This window comes from Nematostella vectensis, chromosome 11, assembly GCF_932526225.1.
Source record: "Nematostella vectensis chromosome 11, jaNemVect1.1, whole genome shotgun sequence".
Classification (NCBI taxonomy): Eukaryota; Metazoa; Cnidaria; class Anthozoa; order Actiniaria; family Edwardsiidae; genus Nematostella; species Nematostella vectensis.
In genome coordinates, this window is record NC_064044.1 from 5296747 (window position 1) to 5317270 (window position 20524).

At 41.2% G+C, this 20524-nt stretch overlaps 1 protein-coding gene across 1 annotated transcript; it reads right to left on the minus strand.

The window, feature by feature from the left end:
- Positions 1-9138: 9138 nt before the first annotated feature.
- On the minus strand, positions 9139-20105 carry LOC116613219 (skeletal aspartic acid-rich protein 1). Its single transcript, XM_032373875.2, has 6 exons — positions 19970-20105; positions 14503-14645; positions 12475-12585; positions 11202-11357; positions 10649-10855; positions 9139-9673 (listed from the first exon to the last, which is right to left on the minus strand). The coding sequence occupies exons 1-6, from the start codon at positions 20013-20015 to the stop codon at positions 9428-9430; spliced, it is 909 nt and encodes a 302-aa protein (XP_032229766.2). The 5' UTR covers positions 20016-20105; the 3' UTR covers positions 9139-9427.
- Positions 20106-20524: the final 419 nt, after the last annotated feature.

The following is a 20524-nucleotide window of genomic DNA, read 5'->3' on the forward strand; positions in this document are numbered from 1 at the left end:
TAAGAAACGACAAAGTCTGATTGGTCGAGAATGATGGCATTGTATTCTAAGCTGTCACGCTAAATACCTCCATTCTGATTGGCTCAAGATGCGCTCCAGCTCGCCGTAGCCTATCGACCGTTAGCTCCGTCTCCTAATTCTATCCCCCCCCCCCCCCCCCCCCCCCCGCCGGTAGGTTCGACAACAAATGTTGCAAACCCGGGAATAAACACCTGACCTATCAAACCTATAGAATCCAGGCGTAGTAGCTATGGGCGCACGGGGCTCTTATTTAACATAGGATACTTATTTAAAACACAGGACATTTTTCTCAGGTTGCGGGGGAGGGGAGGGATGGTCTGAATCCCCTCTAATCCTGTCATCCTCTCTGGTCACCCTTCTCGTAGCTGTTTACACCTAAAAAAGCTATTTCATTGAAGTTGTAAAGTTCTAAAATGGCCCCCTTTTGTGTTTGTATAACCTTTATTAATAATAGAAAACAAGTAATTGTTTTGCTTTAATTAAAAGTACAAGAGCGGCTTTATCAAAATTAATGGCACTACGATACACTCTTTGTTTTAATAAGAATTTTCAGTTGAGGCTGGGCTGAATATGTTCTTAACGATGTTCTTAACTTTCACTGTATGTGAAAATACAATACCCTATTAATTATTAGGAAGTGAATTGCACAAATTATCAATAGCAATAATATTAAAGGGTGTTATTATGAACACAATTCGATTTTGCATTTTAGAACACATCACACGAACAAAACTTAACATTTTCTGCTGCTATCTCAGCCTCGACTTGTCCTTAGCATGTTCATAAAATTTGCTGAAATCTCAGCAGGACGTTCTTATAAAAAAAGGTGTTATAAAAAATGGTGTATTTGAACAAAATATTACAACACACGCTGTGGTTTCATCCATCAGGTCACCCGCCATCTATATATATCTTAATTGCCTGGGCGGATTAAAGCGTAAATGAGTTGCGGAAATTTGGCTTTAAGCTGTTTGTTTACAAAATTGTTTATCTACATCATTTTCTACTTAAGGTTCTCACTAGGACGTAAGCGTAAGCGTAAGCACAAACGGAAGCGCAAGACAAGTGTGAATTGGTCAAACATAAGCGCAAGCGCAAGAAAATCACGCATAGTTCTTTTGAGCTTATGCTCTAGTGAGAATCGGAAAACTACGTGTGTTCCGCTTGCGCTTACGTCCAAGTGAGAACCTTTACAAAAATACTTGTTAGTGAGGCTGGCTTTACTTGAGCCAAGTAGCGACGAGGTAAATCAACACAAATGCGAGGCTCCACTTGAGACAGGCAGCACAACTTGGTGAAGGCGCTTTAGTAGTAGGTGGTACATATGCTCGATCAACAGTAAACGATGGGTCAAAGATCACCGTCTTTGTGAACCTGGGCAAGCGCACTTTAAAACACGTTTTGCCTGCCTTGATGTCGACTGTTGGTGCAGTAATTTTTTTGTCCATGTCGTCATTCTTAACCTTTAGTTTTCAGAAAGAGAGATTGTTCATTGGAACATCAGGTATTTGAGGGGGGAGGGATGAGCAAAGTCTTAGCAAGGTCACGTGACGGTTTTGTGGTGCTTATACAGGCCCGTACCCAGTTTTTTTCTTGGGGGGGGGGGGGGGGGGTGCGAAATGCGAAAACGTGGAACTATTTTTTTCCCGGGGTGTGGTGGGAGGGAGGTCTTCTGATAAAAATCTAAAAATATAACCACTCCCGGAAGAACAAAAAGGGATTTTTTTTACGCCATTGCAGTATCTCTACCGGACGTTTATTCTCGGATTTGGCAACAAAAATGTTTGATTTATGACATACCAGAGTGATCTAGAATGCTTTTTTTTGTTTAATTCGCTTATGCTTTATAGTTTTGTCTACAAATAGCTCGTCTATTTCAAAACCAGAAATTGAATTTCCGCTGTTGTTGGGGGAGTGCGAATGCACCCCTTGCCCAGGGTACGGGCCTACTTATGATTATGATGATGACGGCGATTATGATAGACTCAGTGCTACTAGGGCATGGCTCCAAGACCGGATTGGGGGTGGGTTTTAACTCATAAAAGTTCGTGATTATTTTACCTTCGTAACGATTTTGGAATTTTGGAACAGACACTATGAAGACAAAGAAAAAAGGCAGCCCAAGGGGGGGGGGGGGGGGTTAGCCCCCCCCCCCCACTACTGCGTTGTTCTTGATTAAGTTCCCTAATAGTGATGTAAATAGGATGTTTAGGAGATGTATTGGCTGCTTACCCAGTAAGGAATGTCCATCATGATATTTCCAAAGTTGTATCGCGTCGCCTTGTTCTTCCCTTTGGGTCCTTTCTCTCCAGCCGGGTAATTAACCAACGTACCGCTAGTAGCGGCTTGAATACAAAATGTTGTGTCGAGGTAGCTTCCTGTCTGTATTTTTCCTTCTTTATCCGGGCAAGCTTCCTGGTATCCACAGAAACCCCAGTCTTCCACCTAAACGAAATTGCGTATTATTTTGAATCTTCGAGTTTTTGGTATTCCAAAAATGGCATTAGTACGAGGTACATTCTTCGTAATTGCGTTATGCTTGTTTGTACAAATCTAAGCGTCTTATACTTTCTTCATTTTAGAATGCAGCGGATTCTCTGTATGATCGTGAAATTGGGTGAAATTCAGGTTTGACGTTCTCATAGAAAAAGAGTGTTTCACATTTTTCCGTCTGCATACTGTCATCCTATTTGCTCCATTTCCCATTTTCCGCTGATTTGTTCATAAGAAAATCAAAGTTGTTTGTTTGTTTGTAAACACAACCAACTCGTGAATAAAATCCCGTTATCGCACTTTTTATGAAGTAAACTATAATAATAATGATAATAATCATAATAATGATAGATAATTATAGAAGTAATGGTATTGCTTACTCTGAAATTAAGCTTAACAGTTCCTTTTTCCACCACCACCTCTTCGTCTCCCCAAATAAAGGAACCATTCTCCTTAAAAATGTAGATTTGGAGAACGAGTGTCGTTGTTCGATTCTTCATTTCGATTTTAAATGTCAGATTAAAGCAGATTGCACTTATGTTCTGTTGACAAGAATATAAAAAACCATTGTACTTTTTAGCAAACAAGACAGGGTAATAAAACAATGCATCATGTCAGCAATAAGCAATTCCACCAGTGTACTCTTCCGTCGGCAGGGCCGTAGCAGGCCTCGAAATATTGGGGGGGGGGGGGGGGGGGCACAACAGGTACACATATTCAGGCTCGTACCAAGGATTATTATTATTTTTTTTTTTTTGGGGGGGGGGTGCGAAATCCGAAAAAGTGGACCTAATTTTTTTTTGGGGGGGAGGCCTAATTTTTCCGGGGGGGGGGGGGGGTGAATGAGTTTTACGTATAGGCACACAAACGTACAGGCACACAAACTTACAGGTACACAAACGTACAGGCACACAAACGTGCATGCACAAAAAACGTACTGGCACACAAACGTACTGGAACACAAACGTACCGGCGTACAGACGAACAAGAAATTCGAAGCTTTATCAGTGAAGAAAACCCTTAAAAAAAATTTGAAACAGATTTTTTAGCTTACCTGGAATAGCACATCAGTTTGGTCGCCAATCTTGAACAATGTCTCGTTAAAAAAGTTGCGGAGACTGTGTGTCTGTTCCACGACATTGCCAGCGCTGTCGACCTGGTATGAACAGCATCAATTGTTTTAGCATTGACTCCATATTTCAGCGCACAGTTGCTTGTATTTTGTTACTAGAAACACATTTTTTTAGCGGAACCAGCGCGGCCGAGCGCGAGGCTCCATAGGTATAGAAATATGGTATAGACTTGGTGGTCATCGCGCGGGTACCCTGTGTGTCACAATCCATCCATCCATCCAGTCAATCGTGCAAACTCCCAGGCCCCACTCGATCTTACGCTGTTGAAAACGCGAACACAACCACTAGGCGACAAACATAATAAAGCGACAAAAAAAAACACTGATGTGAGTTTTTGACGATGATTTGTATTGAGAATATGACATTTTCTCATTTATTGTTGTGCTTTTATAATGCTCGTTTGTTCGCTTTTTTTTCCCAAAACCTATCGCTCAAACTAAAACACCGTACCAGCTTTAGTATGAAGTCAAGATGTCATATCAATGTCATTTATCCTTGTTTTGATTGGCTCAAATACCATCTACTTGAATTTTGATTGGCTTGTAATTTTGGCACTTGAATGGCTTTTATTCAACTGACAATCGCCATGAAAATGTTAAATTCGTAAATACTTACTTACAAGTTCTATAACTTCAGTCGTATATTCCTCACGGTAAGTAAGAATTTAACGACAAAAATACGTAGTAGTCTAGCTACTGTATCAATGACACTAAGCTTGTTCGATTTAGAGCGCGCTCTTAGCCAATCAGAATCGACATAGTTAACCCCCCATTATGCGCGTCGACCGGTACAGATCGCTGTTCACGCTTACGTATGACTGTTACCTCATTGAGTTCTTCAAAAGTCACCGTGGATGTTAAATTGCTGAAGGGAATTTTTGCTTCGGGGTTGATTGTTAATATCCCAGAATCCTCGGCCTTTAGTCCAACACCATTCGATAGTATTATTTTCTGAGCTGAAACTGTAAATAAAATATTAGTGTAATGACAGGAGCCCTTCATAAGAAGCTTCCACTGATTGATATCTTTGGTTGATATCTTTGATTGATATCTTTGGTTGATATCTTTGATTGATATCTTTGAGTGATATCTATGAGTGATATCCTTGAGTGAGCCTTTTTACAGACAATGCCGCATCAGGAAAAAATATGCTATCTTCTGCTCATCAAGACACTCCGCGAACTCCTGAGATACATATAAGCCCTATTCTGATTGACCGAATTCCATCATAGCCTTTGATTGGCTAATTCACACGTGTGGATGAGCCAATCAGAAGTCTCGGCTCAAATTCAGTGAGCCAGCTAAAGAAAGCGAGACGCGACGAACCAGCTACAAATCTTCCGAGCCGCCACTTTAAAAATGTCCAAGACATGATGTTTTCCTGTGGATAATCCAATCAGAGTCTCTAATAGAATTCGAGCCAGTCAGAACAGGGCTTATATCTCTCGGGAGTTCGCTGCGGTCTAGAACACGGTTTCGTGATCAAATTTTTTCAACGGATTGTCGAAATCGCTATTGAACTGGTACTTGCTTGAACAAATCGGATATGAATTACTTATAATGCTTGAGTGTCTGGCTTTGTCTGAGTATGGATGTATTTATCATAGAGAGACTAATCGCGCATGCTCAAGAATGACGCTTTTCAGACCGCTGGTCCTCGGCGAGCATGAGTCATCCAGTGGCCATGCTCGTGGATGGTTGAGCGCCCGCAAAGTACGTTGGATCCTCGAGCATGTCCAGTGGCGGACTAAATTGTTTTGGCTAAACAGCTCATTCAAATCCCCGTTAAAGACTATTTTATTTAAGAGTGATTTTCGCAGTTTTTTTCGCAGTGATTTTCGCAGTTCAACCTTCAATAAAAGTCCTTGTTTCATCAGATAATGCTAAATTGACTACTCTTTGAAGTCAAACTTCAAAGTTTTAGACTAGTTTAGACGAGGCAATATTTCTAATTAAAAAAAAAAACTCGAATAACGCGATGTTGTTTTTTGCAAATACACAGCAATGCTTACAAGAACAAATTTTCTATAGTCAATTCGAGAGTATTTATAAAGATAAATTTTATAAAGAGAAAATCTATAAAAAATACCCCTCTTTGAAAGAGGACACAATTCATCTTCTTAACTACTCGCTGCAGCGGCATGGTCAAACTGCGTTTCTGAGGAATTGGAATTTACTCTTACAGGTTGACATACGATCCTATCCTTTACATATCGCCCTAATGCAGATGCAGTGTGTATCTCGGGGCAAGTGTCTAAAAGAATACATATACGTAATTAATATCTAGACGGAGGGAATGTTTCTATGCAAATTTTGCCAGTTTGCACTTGCTGTTGTGCACTGGGCGTAACTAAGTGCTTTGTTGTCAATTTATACTTTTCTTTTGTTCTCTCTTTTCTAATCAAAAACTGGAAAAATATTCACTTGATAGCCATAATTATGCTGTTACTCTATTATAGTGTTTTCTGTATTTTTTTTAACAGAAAATGGCATATTGTTTATACCAAATTATACATAGAAGGCAAGAGGGATTGTGCAATTGTTTATATTGTTTAAGTGTGTGCGTCTCTAGGTGAATACCTTTGTATATAACTTCCTGTTATAGCTTTGTATTAAAACGAAACAATACTGTAAAATATGAGAATAAAATCAAACAGGCTTAACAATTTTTTTCTACAAATGTCTTTTAAAAACTGTGGCCTAAAATTTGTTGCTTTTTAGACTTTTATTGACAGCCAGGTACTTGTAAGAGTCTACTTTAGCTATTCAATATTATACTGTCTGCGAAATCAAGATGTTTGTCTAGATTTCAATGTGTTTTGATGCATTTTTTAATCTGCAAATGAAAACATATTTCTTGCGGCGAGCATTAATCGAAAATAAAATGGAAAGAAGCCAAGTGTTGAAAGCCTAAGAAAGATAGTTCACAGTAGATAAAATGCTGTGTCATACCCACACGAACACATTATCATTGGCTTTGATATAATATGATGATGATAAAAAAAAGATGTAATGATTTGGCTTCATCGAACGGCTCAATATATATATATTTTTTTTACACTGTATTTGATGACGATTCTCCAACCCTGATAGGCGCTCAAAACCAAGTCACCCAAAGCATCCATCTCTTTCGGTTCATTCACTAGCGTGGATTTAGATACTCTCAATAAAACAACATTGGTAAAGCAATATACTTATTAAATCGTGGGTGGTGGATTTTAGAGCTTCCTTTCAGATACAGGGCCGTAGCAGGCCTCGAAATATTGGGGGGGGGGACAATACAGAAACACCAAAAACATATTGGGGGGCACAGCCACGGCCCTACTGGTCATTTTCTTATGATTTTTCAAAATATTGGGGGGGGGGGGGGGCACGTGCCACCACAAAGATGGCTTATGACTGAGACAATATGGTCAAGAGCAGAGAGCTCAGCACAAATGTTGCAAATAGTTGTTAATCATGAGGGAGCAAAGTCGCTCGGTTTGCAAAAGTCCTGTACAATGACATTGGAAAGAATGAATGTGCGAAAATGAGAAACAAACTTCGTTAGAACCCACAGCAGCTTTAAACATACAACTCTCATAATAACTCTGTTTTTTTTCTTACGTGAGCTAATGGCTGCTATAAGAACGAAAATCGCAATTCGTGCCATCTTGAGCGAATCCTTCGTGGCGTCCTGCTAAGAGACCTCGGATCCGGGTGAATAAACCAAAGACTAGATTTCATTTTTTAATATGATTAATGTGACCAATATTGACGATAACCAATGGGAGCCTAGTACGCCCAAGAATGTCCCAAAAAGTGATCAAAACGTGAAATAAAAAGAAGCTATATCAATAACCGATATTCCTTGGCTTTTATTGATCGGATAAAAGAAAATAAAAACGTTTTACTCCATTGTTTTCCCTGCTTTTCAAACACTGCGGTCGCCTAGCCCTCCCGACGTGGGTCACGATCGATATGTTAATTACAAACAGTAAATACAAGCCCTCAAAATTTTATTTATTTTATTTTACTAGCTTTGCTATTAAACATGAGAATTACAAATTTACACGAAAAATAGCAGGGACACCGCAACAGCCAATTACTGCGGGCCCAGTTACAGTAAAACACACGCAAAGAAAGATCCTATGAAAAAATAAACTACATGCAGCCCACTATTGGGACATCTAGCGGTCTTGTTTGGTAACAATTAAGGCATATTATTTTAAAAAAGCGAGGATTGTCCGGATTGTTATTGGTTCTAAGCGCAAATCTTGCAAACAATTTAAGGATAGACAGAACATGAGTTCAATAAGACAGCAGATAGCTTTACATTCCATTGGACGCTTTCTGAGAGGAGGTGGAGTCTACCCATGTCTACCTGGTAGTGATGCTCTTTGTATTTTGTTAGCGGCCAAAATCTGGCCTCAGGTATTTTTAAGGGGTATCCTAGAAAAAATAGGCTTTTCTCTTAGAATTGGTATTTTTTTAGAGCTTCTCTTGTATTTTTTAGGGTAGCAATTTTTAGTGTGCAGGTATTTTTAGGTGTATTATTTGAATCTCTCGACGAGCATCCCTATCACTTTTACCCTGAGGAACCACCCCCCCCCCATCCCCCAACCCAGAAGCTCCGAAATACACGCTACGATTTCGCCGCTTCACGGTTTATTTGAAAGGATATAATTTATAGTAAAAGGCATGACGGGAAGAGGTGTCCGCCCCCCTTTGTTTACGTGGACTTGGTCACGTGGCGTTGATTAAAGGGCATACAACGAGCCCCCTATCCCGAAACACGTTAAAATGCCATATTTTGTTGTTTGAATATGTACTGAGGCCGAAAATGTCAATTTTATTTAAAAGTTGCTTGAATTTTTTTTCCTTTTTCCCAGACAAGAGACCATTCCTTTTTTCCCAGTTAGCATTGGCTACGAATTTCTTTTCCAGCCAGCAGTTTTTGGGCATTCTAGAACATGAATAATTGCCCGTATAACCGTTCGGCATCTGCCCCAGCGTCCCAAAGAATATTCCCAGCACAACTAGTTCGACTCCACAAATTTGCCAGCAGAACCATTAGGGAGGATTTTCTCCCAGCAACCGAGGGGTCTAACATCTTTCCAGCCAGCAAAAAAAAAAAAAAAAAAAAAAAAAAAACGGGCTGCGGAACAGATATTTTGCGGATATTTTCCGTTTTGTGCCCTTGTTGATTGAGAAGCAGAATTTTGACTGAAATACTGAAAATATTCAAACAAACAGCACCAGCAGCTCCATTCTTCGGCCCTGCGTGTTGAGGTCATGGAGGCCTTAAAGGTAACGAACTGACCCAGCCTAGTCCCAGGCGTTCTTATCAGATTTCCTGTAGATGGGATCCCTGTGGGTGGCAAGAGTTGTGACGTCACAGGAGACCGGGTGAGCTCGTCTCAGCCCCCACGCTGCTTCACGGTTTATCTTCCAGCACAGAAAACCCGGTAAGAACGCCTGGTAATAGGCTGGAATAGACCCTAACCCTAAACTATGAATCATAACAGCATATTTATTATAATGTTTTTTGACGTACAAAGGTAAATTTCAGAATTATCGGCGTTACAAGCTTAAAGACTAAATACTACGACACTTTTCCTACATTGAGCCACTTCAGGTGACATCCGTCTACTCAAAAAGCGTCCAAAACAGAAAACGAACTAGAAAACACGAGAAGCCCTGGTTACCACTCTGTCACTGTGATGTAACGTTGATTTGCAAAAAGTTGTTTACCTGCTATTTTTTTTTTTGTTTAATTAGGTCTGTGTTCATCGCTATTTATTACTGGAGCAAAGTGGCGAAAAAAGCCACCAGGAGAAAGGCAACGTTCCACTTCATGGGGTTAGCACCGGCTTTGGTCGTTGTCGGCATTGGAGTCGCGGTAGGTGAGGTATAGTTTATCGAAACTAAGGGATCGAAGATGACCTTGTCCATAAACTTGGGGAATCGCAAGATAAAACACGTCTTGCCTGCAGTTGTAGTCATTTGAGGTTCGGTGATGTTACTCATCATTGTATCTTTCATAATCTGAAACAGAGAACATTTGCTGGTTAATATGTAATTTAAAAAAAAAAGACATAAGTGACATTACCACTCAAGGGATGAAATACATCCCCAAATTATAAGTGATATCACCTAGCTAGGGAAGTTGACGAAGACATTTCCAAACTATAAGTTATGTCACCCCTCTAGGGATGTTGACGAAGACATCTCCAACCTTTAAATGATACCCCCCTCTAGGGATGTCGAGGAAGACATTTCCAAACTATAAGTGATATCCCCCTCTAGGGATGTCGAGGAAGACATCTCCAACCTTTAAATGATACCCCCCTCTAGGGATGTCGAGGAAGACATTTCCAACCTATAAATGATACCCCCTCTAAGGGATGTTGACGAAGACATCTCCAGCCTCTAAATGATACCCCCTCTAAGGGATATCGAGGAAGACATCTCCAAACTATAAGTGATATACCCCCTTTAGGGATGTCGAGGAAGACATCTCCAACCTATAAATGATACCCCCTCTAAGGGATATCGAGGAAGACATTTCCAAACTATAAGTGATATCCCCCTCTAGGGATGTCGAGGAAGACATCTCCAACCTATAAATGATACCCCCCTCTAGGGATGTCGAGGAAGACATCTCCAACCTATAAATGATACCCCCTCTAGGGATATCGAGGAAGACATCTCCAAACTATAAATGATACCCCCCTCTAGGGATATCGAGGAAGACATCTCAAAACTATAAGTGATATCCCCCTCTAGGGATGTCGAGGAAGACATCTCCAACCTATAAATGAAATCCCCCTCTAGGGATGTCGAGGAAGACATCTCCAACCTATAAATGATATCCCCCTCTGCGGATGTGGAGGAATACATCTCCATCTATAAATGATACCCCCTCTAAGGGATGTCGAGGAGTACATCTCCAAACTATAAGTGATATCCCCCTCTTAACTATAAGTGATATCCCCCTATAAACTATAAGTGATTTCCTACCCCAATAGGCATGTCGACGAAGGCATCCCCAAACGCGAAGCGTGCGGCCTTCTTCTTTCCTTTGGGTCCTTTGTCTTGTCCCATGTTCTTCTTCATTCCCTCAGTTTTCCCTTTAAAACATACTGTAGAGTCCAGAAAGAAACCTGTCTCGTTTTTGCCGCCTTTCTGGCAGACAACTTGCTGCCCGCAGAACTTCCAGTTCTCGATCTAAAATAAATGAAAAGAGGGAATCTTAATAATATAAAAATTAATAATAGTTTTGACGGTGATAACGAATATATATATAAGACGATGATGATGGTTCTATTTATGATGTTTATGATGGTGATGACGGTTAAAGTTTTGATGTTGATGATTGTTATGGTTATGATGATAATGACAGTTATAGTTGTGATGGTGATAATTGTTATAGTTTTGATGGTGATGACGAGTATAGTTATGATGGTGATGATTGTTATATTCATGACGGTAATGATGGTTATAATTATGGTGGTGATGATCGTCAATTATGATAATCATAATAATATCACCTATTATGGAACATATTATAAACCTTGATGTTGAACTTGACGGTGCCTGGTTCAACCTCGACTTCCTCGTCACCCCATTCAAATGACCCGTTCTTCTTAAAGATGTAGACTTCAGATGTATATATCGCACCCACATCCGGGATATTTGCCATAAATGTGAAATACTTTGCGTCGATTCCCTATAACAAGAAGATGTCTCAGATTTTTTGCGCTATTTAAACATTCGGATGGCCTACAAGGGCACACAGCGGATCTGTTCCGAATCCAGTTTTTTTTTCTGGCTGGGAAGATCTTAGACCCCTCGGTTGTTGGGAAAAAGATCGTCCCGAATGGTTCTGCTTGCAAATTTGCTTAGTCGAACTAGTTGTGCTTGGAATATTTTTGGGCGCTGGAGCGGATGCTTGGGGAAAAAATCGTCCCGACTGGTTATACGGACACTTTTTTATGTGCTAAGATGCATAATCATTGCTGGCTGGAAAAAAACGCCTTACCAATGCTGGCCGGGAAAAAAAGGAATGGTCCCGCCTCCTGGGAAAAGGGAACAGATAATTTTTCCCAGCAAATTTTAAAATGGATATTTTCGGCATCAGAAACCCCCTGGCAGTGACCACCCTCAGTGACATTGCTTTTTTACAATACATACACGGCGGTACTTGATGTGGAGCCTAGCTCTGTTTCGTCTTTATTCGTACCAGTATAGCTGGTGAAAGTTTTTTGATTTTGGGCTAAATAGCTTAATAAACGAAAATATTTAAGGTTATGTCATATCATTTCTTCATAAATGCCTCTAAAGGCCTCGAAATTGTTTGAATTTAGCTTTGAACTCTTATGTAGATACCAGGGATTCATTTGATTGTCCGTGGCCAGGCTTGTGAGCATGGCGAAGCCCCAAGGTTTTACGGAAAGATTTTGGAAAAAAGAAGTCTTTTCAACTAGAAAAAAATGTTGTTACAAAAGAAGATGACCTTTTATTACTTCTTTGGAGCAGACAAACGATCCTAAAATCGGCATTTGTGCAGGTGCGGCGTCTATTTGAGGGTGCGGAGCTGTGAAGGTTGGGTAACTACACCTTCAGCTAAGACACCTCTAATTGTCGCTGTTTCTTTTGAAATGGCGTTCTTACCAAGGTATCTGGTTGGGTTACCTGTGGGTTTAAAGGGTTGTGACGTCACAGCTCCCAAGTCCCTCACGGCCATTAAAAGGAATCCCAAAAAGGGGGCTAGGCTAAGGTCGTTTTAATGTACAACGATAGTGTAACGACCATCATATACAAACAATTACAATTGTTTTGCTTGCCTTTAATTGTTTATCGACAGCATCAGTGAAAGTGAAGTTCAAAGTCGCAAAGTTGTTGAATGAATGTTTCGTACCGCCGCTCATACCAACATCAGAGCCACCTTGGTCGACCTGGGGATTTTAAACATCTTGATAAATGTCCGGGGTATGATTTTCCATATTAAAGCCATATATATGATATAGACAAGAAAATATTTCATCCCTCATGCATAGAAAGTGTTGCCACGAATGCACATAACTTCGTTATCCCATTTTGCTTTACTTGATCCCCTTTCCCCCGTGGAAGCTATGCCTCAGGCAAATATAATACGACAATTGACAGCAAGCATTCGAGCAAGATTAAAATAAATGCGTGGGTCATGCAAAAACTGGTCTTGAACTGGTCTTGGTTGGGCGCCCTGTTGAGACCTCATTTGTCATAACCTGCCACATTTGTCGTAACTGCCACATTTGTCATAACTGCCACATTTTCATAACTGCCACATTTGTCATAAAGTGTGCCACATTTGTCATAACTGCCATAATAATATAAATAAGCGGAGCTCGCGGAGCTTTTCTCATAATTTAGATAAAGATAAAAACTTTACATCAAATTCATCAAAACGTAGAAGTTCAATTAAAATAAATCAAGGCGCAAATCCAGACCTCTGCACCTGTGTACTGTCGGCGCAATTTGTAGTAAAATTGTCACAATTTGTAATACCTGCATTTTGTAATTTGAAATTTGTAACAAAATCATCGGAATTTGTCATAAAAATACTGTCGCAATTTGTGATACACCTCCGTCGCGTTTGTAACATCCAGCTGTATACAAGAGTTATAGCAAATGGATAATGTTATATTTTCAGCTGCATATCTAGTAAGTGTCACCAGCGGAGCGGCATAAGAGCGAATAGTGTTCTCCGTTAATTGATATTATTATTATTGTTATTATTATATTCATCACTTGCTTGCAAACTGCTCCGCGAGCTCCGCCGGCTTATTGACATTATTTTTGTTATTATTACCACCACTTGCTTGCAAGCCGCTCCGCTCCTCTGAGCTCCGCTAATTAACAATGAGACTGCGAGTTCGAGTTTTCTATGGGTCAATAGATAGTCAATGAGGCGCGTAGCGTAGAGTTAACTATTTGACTCATAGAAAACGAGAACGAGTAGTCTAATTGTTTTAGTATAAACCCACTCACATACTACCTTCAAATAAAGGAAGATTTTAATAAACCTCAGTAATAAATAACCGCTTTTGTCGCGAGAAGGCCGGTTTTTTCGCTACAATCAACTTGCGAGATTCGTGATAGTATGTGAGTGGATTTACACTAATTGATATTATGATGGCAGTTATGACAAATGTGGCACACCTTTATGACAAATGTGGCAGGTTATGACAAATGTGGTACACCTTTATGACAAATGTGGCAGTTATGACAAATGTGGCACACCTTTATGACAAATGTGGCAGTTATGACAAATGTGGCACACCTTTATGACAAATGTGGTACACCTTTATGACAAATGTGGCAGTTATGACAAATGTGGCACACCTTTATGACAAATGTGGCAGGTTATGATGTGGCCTCAACACGCCCCTCGTGTGAATAGCGTAATGCGGGACCAGCAATGTTGGAGTTGTTAGGACAACGTATTGGGAGGTGTTATGAAATAGTTCGCCATTTTTGTCTTTGTTTTGTGGTCAAGCGAGCGTGGCGAGGCCTGCAGTGTTAGGTCGTGTTGCTGATGTTTGCACGGGGCTCAAAGGCCTTGGTTAAACTAGGAGACAGGTTGCGCACAATATAGCATGAGACTGACCAACAGAAATGGCTGCACCCGTCACACCAGAGAGCGACAAAAAACACAATCTCTCCATGAAAATAAGCCTTTTCTGACAAAAAAAACTTTTTCTTGCTGATTTATGTTGCGCGCGATGTGTTGCAAGATTAGCTATTGCTTTCATTTGGATTGACAATTCAATGATCAATCGGGAATCCACAAAAAGAAACACAGACTTTGACAAATAGATATATAAAGCTACCTCTTTAAGGTCTTCGTAGGAAACCATGAGGCCGTCACTGGGTGTTTGACCTTTTTTGTGGATCATCATCTTTCCAGATTTCCCCTGGACATTGACGAACATGTCATTCGACTCTTCAGTCTTGTTATCAGCTGCCAATGACACTACAAGAAAAATAATTTTGATGACAGTAGTGAAGGAAAGGCCTTCATTTTCCCCCCAACATTCGTGGTAATATACTATCTTATCCTATACATATAGGAGGGGGCCCAAAAGGCCCTTTCAATGCATTTTCTCCTGTATTTTAGATAATGTCTCATACATTTACTGTATTTTTGGCTGCTAGAAGGGGGGGGGGGGGCACGGCCCCCTGCGACACCCCCTGGCTACGCCCCTGGTTCTAATGCAGATGCATTGCGTGTATTTTGGACAACTGTCTAATTTCTATGTTAACAGCAGGTCAGAGTCGCATTATCGTGCCACTGTTAAAAAGTTTGATGGATAATGCGATGCTAGTACCCCGTTTATTGCGCACGAAATTGAATTAACGAGAAGCTTGACCCAGCGTTTACTGTGGAACAGTATCTTCTAACCACTCTATGGTCGCTCTATGTTCGAACCACTTTATGGTCGCTCTATGATCGAACCACTCTATGGTCGCTCTATGATCGAACCACTCCATGGTCGCTCTATGGTCAAACCACTCTATGGTCGCTCTAAGATCTAACCACTCTATGGTCGCTCTATGATCGAGCCACTCTATGGTCGCTCTATGACCGAACCACTCTATGGTCGCTCTATGATCGAACCAGTCTATGGTCGCTCTATGATCGAACCACTCTATGGTCTACTGGTCGCTGTATGGTCGAACCACTCTATGGTCGCTCTATGATCGAACCATTCTATGGTCGCTCTATGATCAAACCACTCTATGGTCGCTCTATGATCGAACCATTCCATGGTCGCTCTATGGTAGAACCACTCTATGGTCGCTCTAAGATCTAACCACTCTATGGTCGCTCTATGATCGAACCACTCTATGGTCGCTCTATGATCAAACCACTCCATGGTCGCTCTATGATCGAACCACTCTATGGTCGCTCTATGACCGAACCACTCCATGGTCGCTCTTTGACCGAACCACTCCATGGTCGCTCTATGGTCGAACCACTCTATGGTTGCTCTAAGATCTAACCACTCTATGGTCGCTCTATGATCGAACCACTCTATGGTCGCTCTATGATCAAACCACTCTATGGTCGCTCTATGATCGAACCACTGCATGATCGCTCTATGATCGAACCACTCTATGGTCGCTCTATGATCGAACCACTCTATGGTCGCTCTATGATCGAACCACTCTATGGTCGCTCTATGACCGAACCACTCCATGGTCGCTCTATGACCGAACCACTCCATGGTCGCTCTATGATCGAACCACTCCATGGTCGCTCTATGATCGAACCACTCCATGGTCGCTCTATGATCGAACCACTCCATGGTCGCTCTATGATCGAACCACTCTATGGTCGCCCTATGATCGAACCACTCTATGGTCGCCCTATGATCGAACCACTCTATGGTCGCTCTATGATCGAACCAGTCTATGGTCGCTCTATGATCGAACCACTCTATGGTCGCTCTATAATCGAACCACTCCATGGTCGCTCTATGATCGAACCACTCTATGGTCGCTCTATGACCGAACCACTCTATGGTCGCTCTATAATCAAACCACTCTATGGTCGCTCTATGATCGAACCACTCTATGGTCACTCTATGATCGAACCACTCTATGGTCGCTCTATGATCGAACCACTCTATGGTCGCTCTATGATCGAACCACTCTATGATCACTCTATGATCGAACCACTCTATGGTCGTTCTATGATCAAACCACTCCATGGTCGCTATATGATCGAACCACTCTATGGTCGCTCTATGATCGAACCACTTGGTCGCTCTATGATCGAACCACTCTATGGTCGCCCTTTGTTCGAACCACTCTATGGTCACTCTATGTTCGAACCACTCTATGGTCGCCCTATGTTCGAACCACTCCATGGACGCTCTATGATCGAACCACTCTATGGTCGCTCTATGATCGAACCACTCTATGGTCGCCCTATGTTCGAACCACTCTATGGTCGCTCTATGTTCGAACCACTCCATGGACGCTCTATGATCAAACCACTCCATGGTCGCTATAAGATCGAACCACTCTAAAGTCACTCTATGATCGAACCACTCTATGGTCGCTCTATGATCGAACCACTCCATGGTGGCTATATGATTGAACCACTCTATGGTCACTCTATGATCGAACCACTCTATGGTCGTTCTATGATCAAACCACTCTATGGTCGCTCTATGATCGAACCACTCTATGGTCACTCTATGATCAAACCACTCTATGGTCGCTCTATGATCGAGCCACTCTAAAGTCGTTCTATGATCAAATCACTCTATGGTCGCTTTATGTTCGAACCACTCTATGGTCACTCTATGATCGAACCACTCCATGGTTGCTTTATGATCAAACCACTCTATGGTCGCTATATGATCGAACCACTCTATGGTCGCTCTATGATCGAACCACTCTATGGTCGCTCCATGATCGAGCCACTCTATGGTCGTTCTATGATCAAATCACTCTATGGTCGCTTTATGTTCGAACCACTCTATGGTCACTCTATGATCGAACCACTCCATGGACGCTCTATGTTCGAACCACTCCATGGTTGCTTTATGATCAAACCACTCTATGGTCGTTCTATAATCAAACCACTCCATGGTCGCTCTATAATCAAACCACTCCATGGTCGCTCTATGATCGAACCACTCTATGGTCGCTCCATGATCAAACCACTCTATGGTCGCTCTATGATCGAACCACTCTATGGTCGCTCTATGATCGAACCACTCTATGGTCGCTCTATGATCGAACCACTCTATGGTCGCTCTATGATCAAACCACTCTATGGTCGCTCTATGACCGAACCACTCTATGGTCGCTCTATGAACGAACCACTCTATGGTCGCTCTATGACCGAACCACTCTATGGTCGCTCTATGATCAATCCACTCCATGGTCGCTCTATGGTCGAACCACTCCATGGTCGCTCTATGATCGAACCACTCTATGGTCGCTCTATGATCGAACCACTCTATGGTCGCCCTATGTTCGAACCACTCTATGGTCGCTCTATGTTCGAACCACTCCATGGACGCTCTATGATCAAACCACTCCATGGTCGCTATATGATCGAACCACTCTATGGTCGCTCTATGATCGAACCACTCTATGGTCGCTCTATGATCGAACCACTCTATGGTCGCTCCATGATCAAACCACTCTATGGTCGCTCCATGATCGAACCACTCTATGGTCGCTCTTTGATCGAACCACTCTATGGTCGCTCTATGATCGAACCACTCTATGGTCGCTCTATGATCGAACCACTCTATGGTCTACTGGTCGCTGTATGGTCGAACCACTCTATGGTCGCTCTATGATCAAACCACTCTATGGTCGCTCTATGATCGAACCATTCCATGGTCGCTCTATGGTCGAACCACTCTATGGTCGCTCTTTGATCGAACCACTCTATGGTCGCTCTATGATCGAACCACTCTATGGTCACTCTATGATCGAACCACTCAATGGTCTACTGGTCGCTGTATGGTCGAACCACTATATGGTAGTTCTATAATGTCGAACTACTCCATGGTCGAACCACTCTATGGTCAAACCACACTCTATGGTCTACTGGTCGCTCCATGGTCGAACCACTCTGGCACAACTTTTAATCCAGGCCTACGCTACAGTGCTGAAAAACGCAAGACTAGTTCCAGTACCGCGCGGTTAAACCAGCCTTTTTGTTTTGAAATGGCGGCTTTTTACCGGCGAAATGTCACTTTTTGGCGAATGCTAAGAAAACTAGATCAAACTTTAGGCTAAAATTTTCTTTGTGACTCCCTCATTATTACACAAATCTGTCATCTTTTGTACATGTATGGTTTTAATGCTGTACAGTTAGTCAAAACAGCAACTGAAGTCAGCCTTTCGTACCTTTTCTCGAACGATTCAACACTACGATTGTGCTTGTTTTCGCCAGAGCACGCGCATGCGCATACGTTATTCAGCACTGTCGGCCTACGCGAGTACGGTACGGTATTTATTTCTAGGCGAAGGGAATGTTGAGTTCCTATGCAAATTCCGCACGTGCTGTTGTGCACTGGGCGTAACTAAGTTCTTTGTTTTCTATTTATACTTTTCCTGTGATCTTTTGTTCTCTCTTTTCTAATTGAAAACTGAAACAAATCGTATTTGATAGCCATAATTATGCGTTATCCTATACTAGTCTTTTTATGTGGAATTTTCTCATCTGGAAATACTCTTTTATGTCAAATGATGCATAGAAAGTATTCAGCAAGTAGGATTAGAAGAGCAATTATTTATATTGTTTAAGTGTGTGCGTCTATGGTTAAATATCTTTGTATAGAACTTTCTGTTATAGCTTTGAATTTAGAAGAAACATTACTGCAAAATAGTATTTTTTCTACAAATGACTTTTAAAAATTATAGCCTAAAATTTGGTACTTTTTCGGGCTTTTGTTGACATCCAGGTACTTGGAAGAGTCGAGTTTAGCTAGTAAATATTATACTGTTTGTGAAATCAAGATGTTTGTCTAGATTTCAATGTGTTTTGATGCATTCTTTAATCTGCAAATGAAAACATATTTCTTGCGGCGAGCATTAATCGAAAATAAAATGGAAAGAAGCCAAGTGTTGAAAGCCTAAGAAAGATAGTTCACAGTAGATAAAATGCTGTGTCACACCCACACGAACACATTATCATTGGCTTTGATATAATATGATGATGATAAAAAAAAGATAAAATATTTATTGATTTTGCTTCATCTAACGGCCCAAGAGATTTTTTTTACACTGTTTGTATTTGAGGCCAATTCGCCAGCGCCCAAAACCGAGTCACTCAAAGCATCTTCTATGTCGGCTTATTCCCTAGCAGTGGCGTGGATTTAGATATACTCTCAATAAAACAACATTGGTAAAGCAATTTACTTATTAAATCGTGGATGGTGGATTTTAGAGCTTCCTTTCAGATAGAAGCAAATGGTACTTTCAAGTTTGAACAATAACGAAAAGGAATCTGATCGGTGTTCACTAAGCTGGGCTCGGTAGAAATTATACAAAGCAAACCTCAGCCAGAGATGCACGACGGAAACAAACCACCAAAAAGATTGGCTTATGACTGAGACAATATGATCGAGAGCAGAGAGCTTTCTAAGATGAACTAGATTTTCTCAATCACGAGGGAGCAAAGTCGCTCGTTTTGCTTTAACAGGCTACAGCCCTGCACAATGACATTAGAAAGAATGCATGTGCAAGTAAGAAAAAACTTCGGTCGAACCCACAAGCAACTTTCAACATACAACTCTCATAATAACTCTGTATTTGTCTTACCTGAGCTCAAGGCTGCGATAAGAACGAAAATCGCAATTCGTGCCATCTTGAGCGAATTCTTCGTGGGGTTCTGCTAAAAATCCTGATCCGTGTGAATTAACCCCAGAATAGATCTCGCTTAATACTGAGACATGTGACCAATATTTGTAGCAACCAATGGCAGCCTAGTACGCCCATATTGGCAAAGGTTATGTGGGAATGAATTAGTGAAAAAAATCAAAGTTGTTTATTGATGATAACTGAGTTGTTTTTGTGCATTGACTTTGGTGCTATTTTCAAATGTAATAAATGTAGAAGGTATATTTTTAGTAAAGAGGAAGAAGTTCATACCACAGGGAGCTCACCTCTATTGTTTTGGGAAACTAACAAACTAACATCCTAAGCTAACAAGCTAACAAGCTAACATTACTCAAACCGTAGTTTGAGGGTTTGTCAACAAGACATTCAGCACTTGGCAACTTTGTGACGATTTTATTATAAGGCCCTACTAGTGTACGGGGAAGGGCGTGTCGCAAAGAACGAGACTCAAAATTTTTTTGGAGCAAAATTTTATGT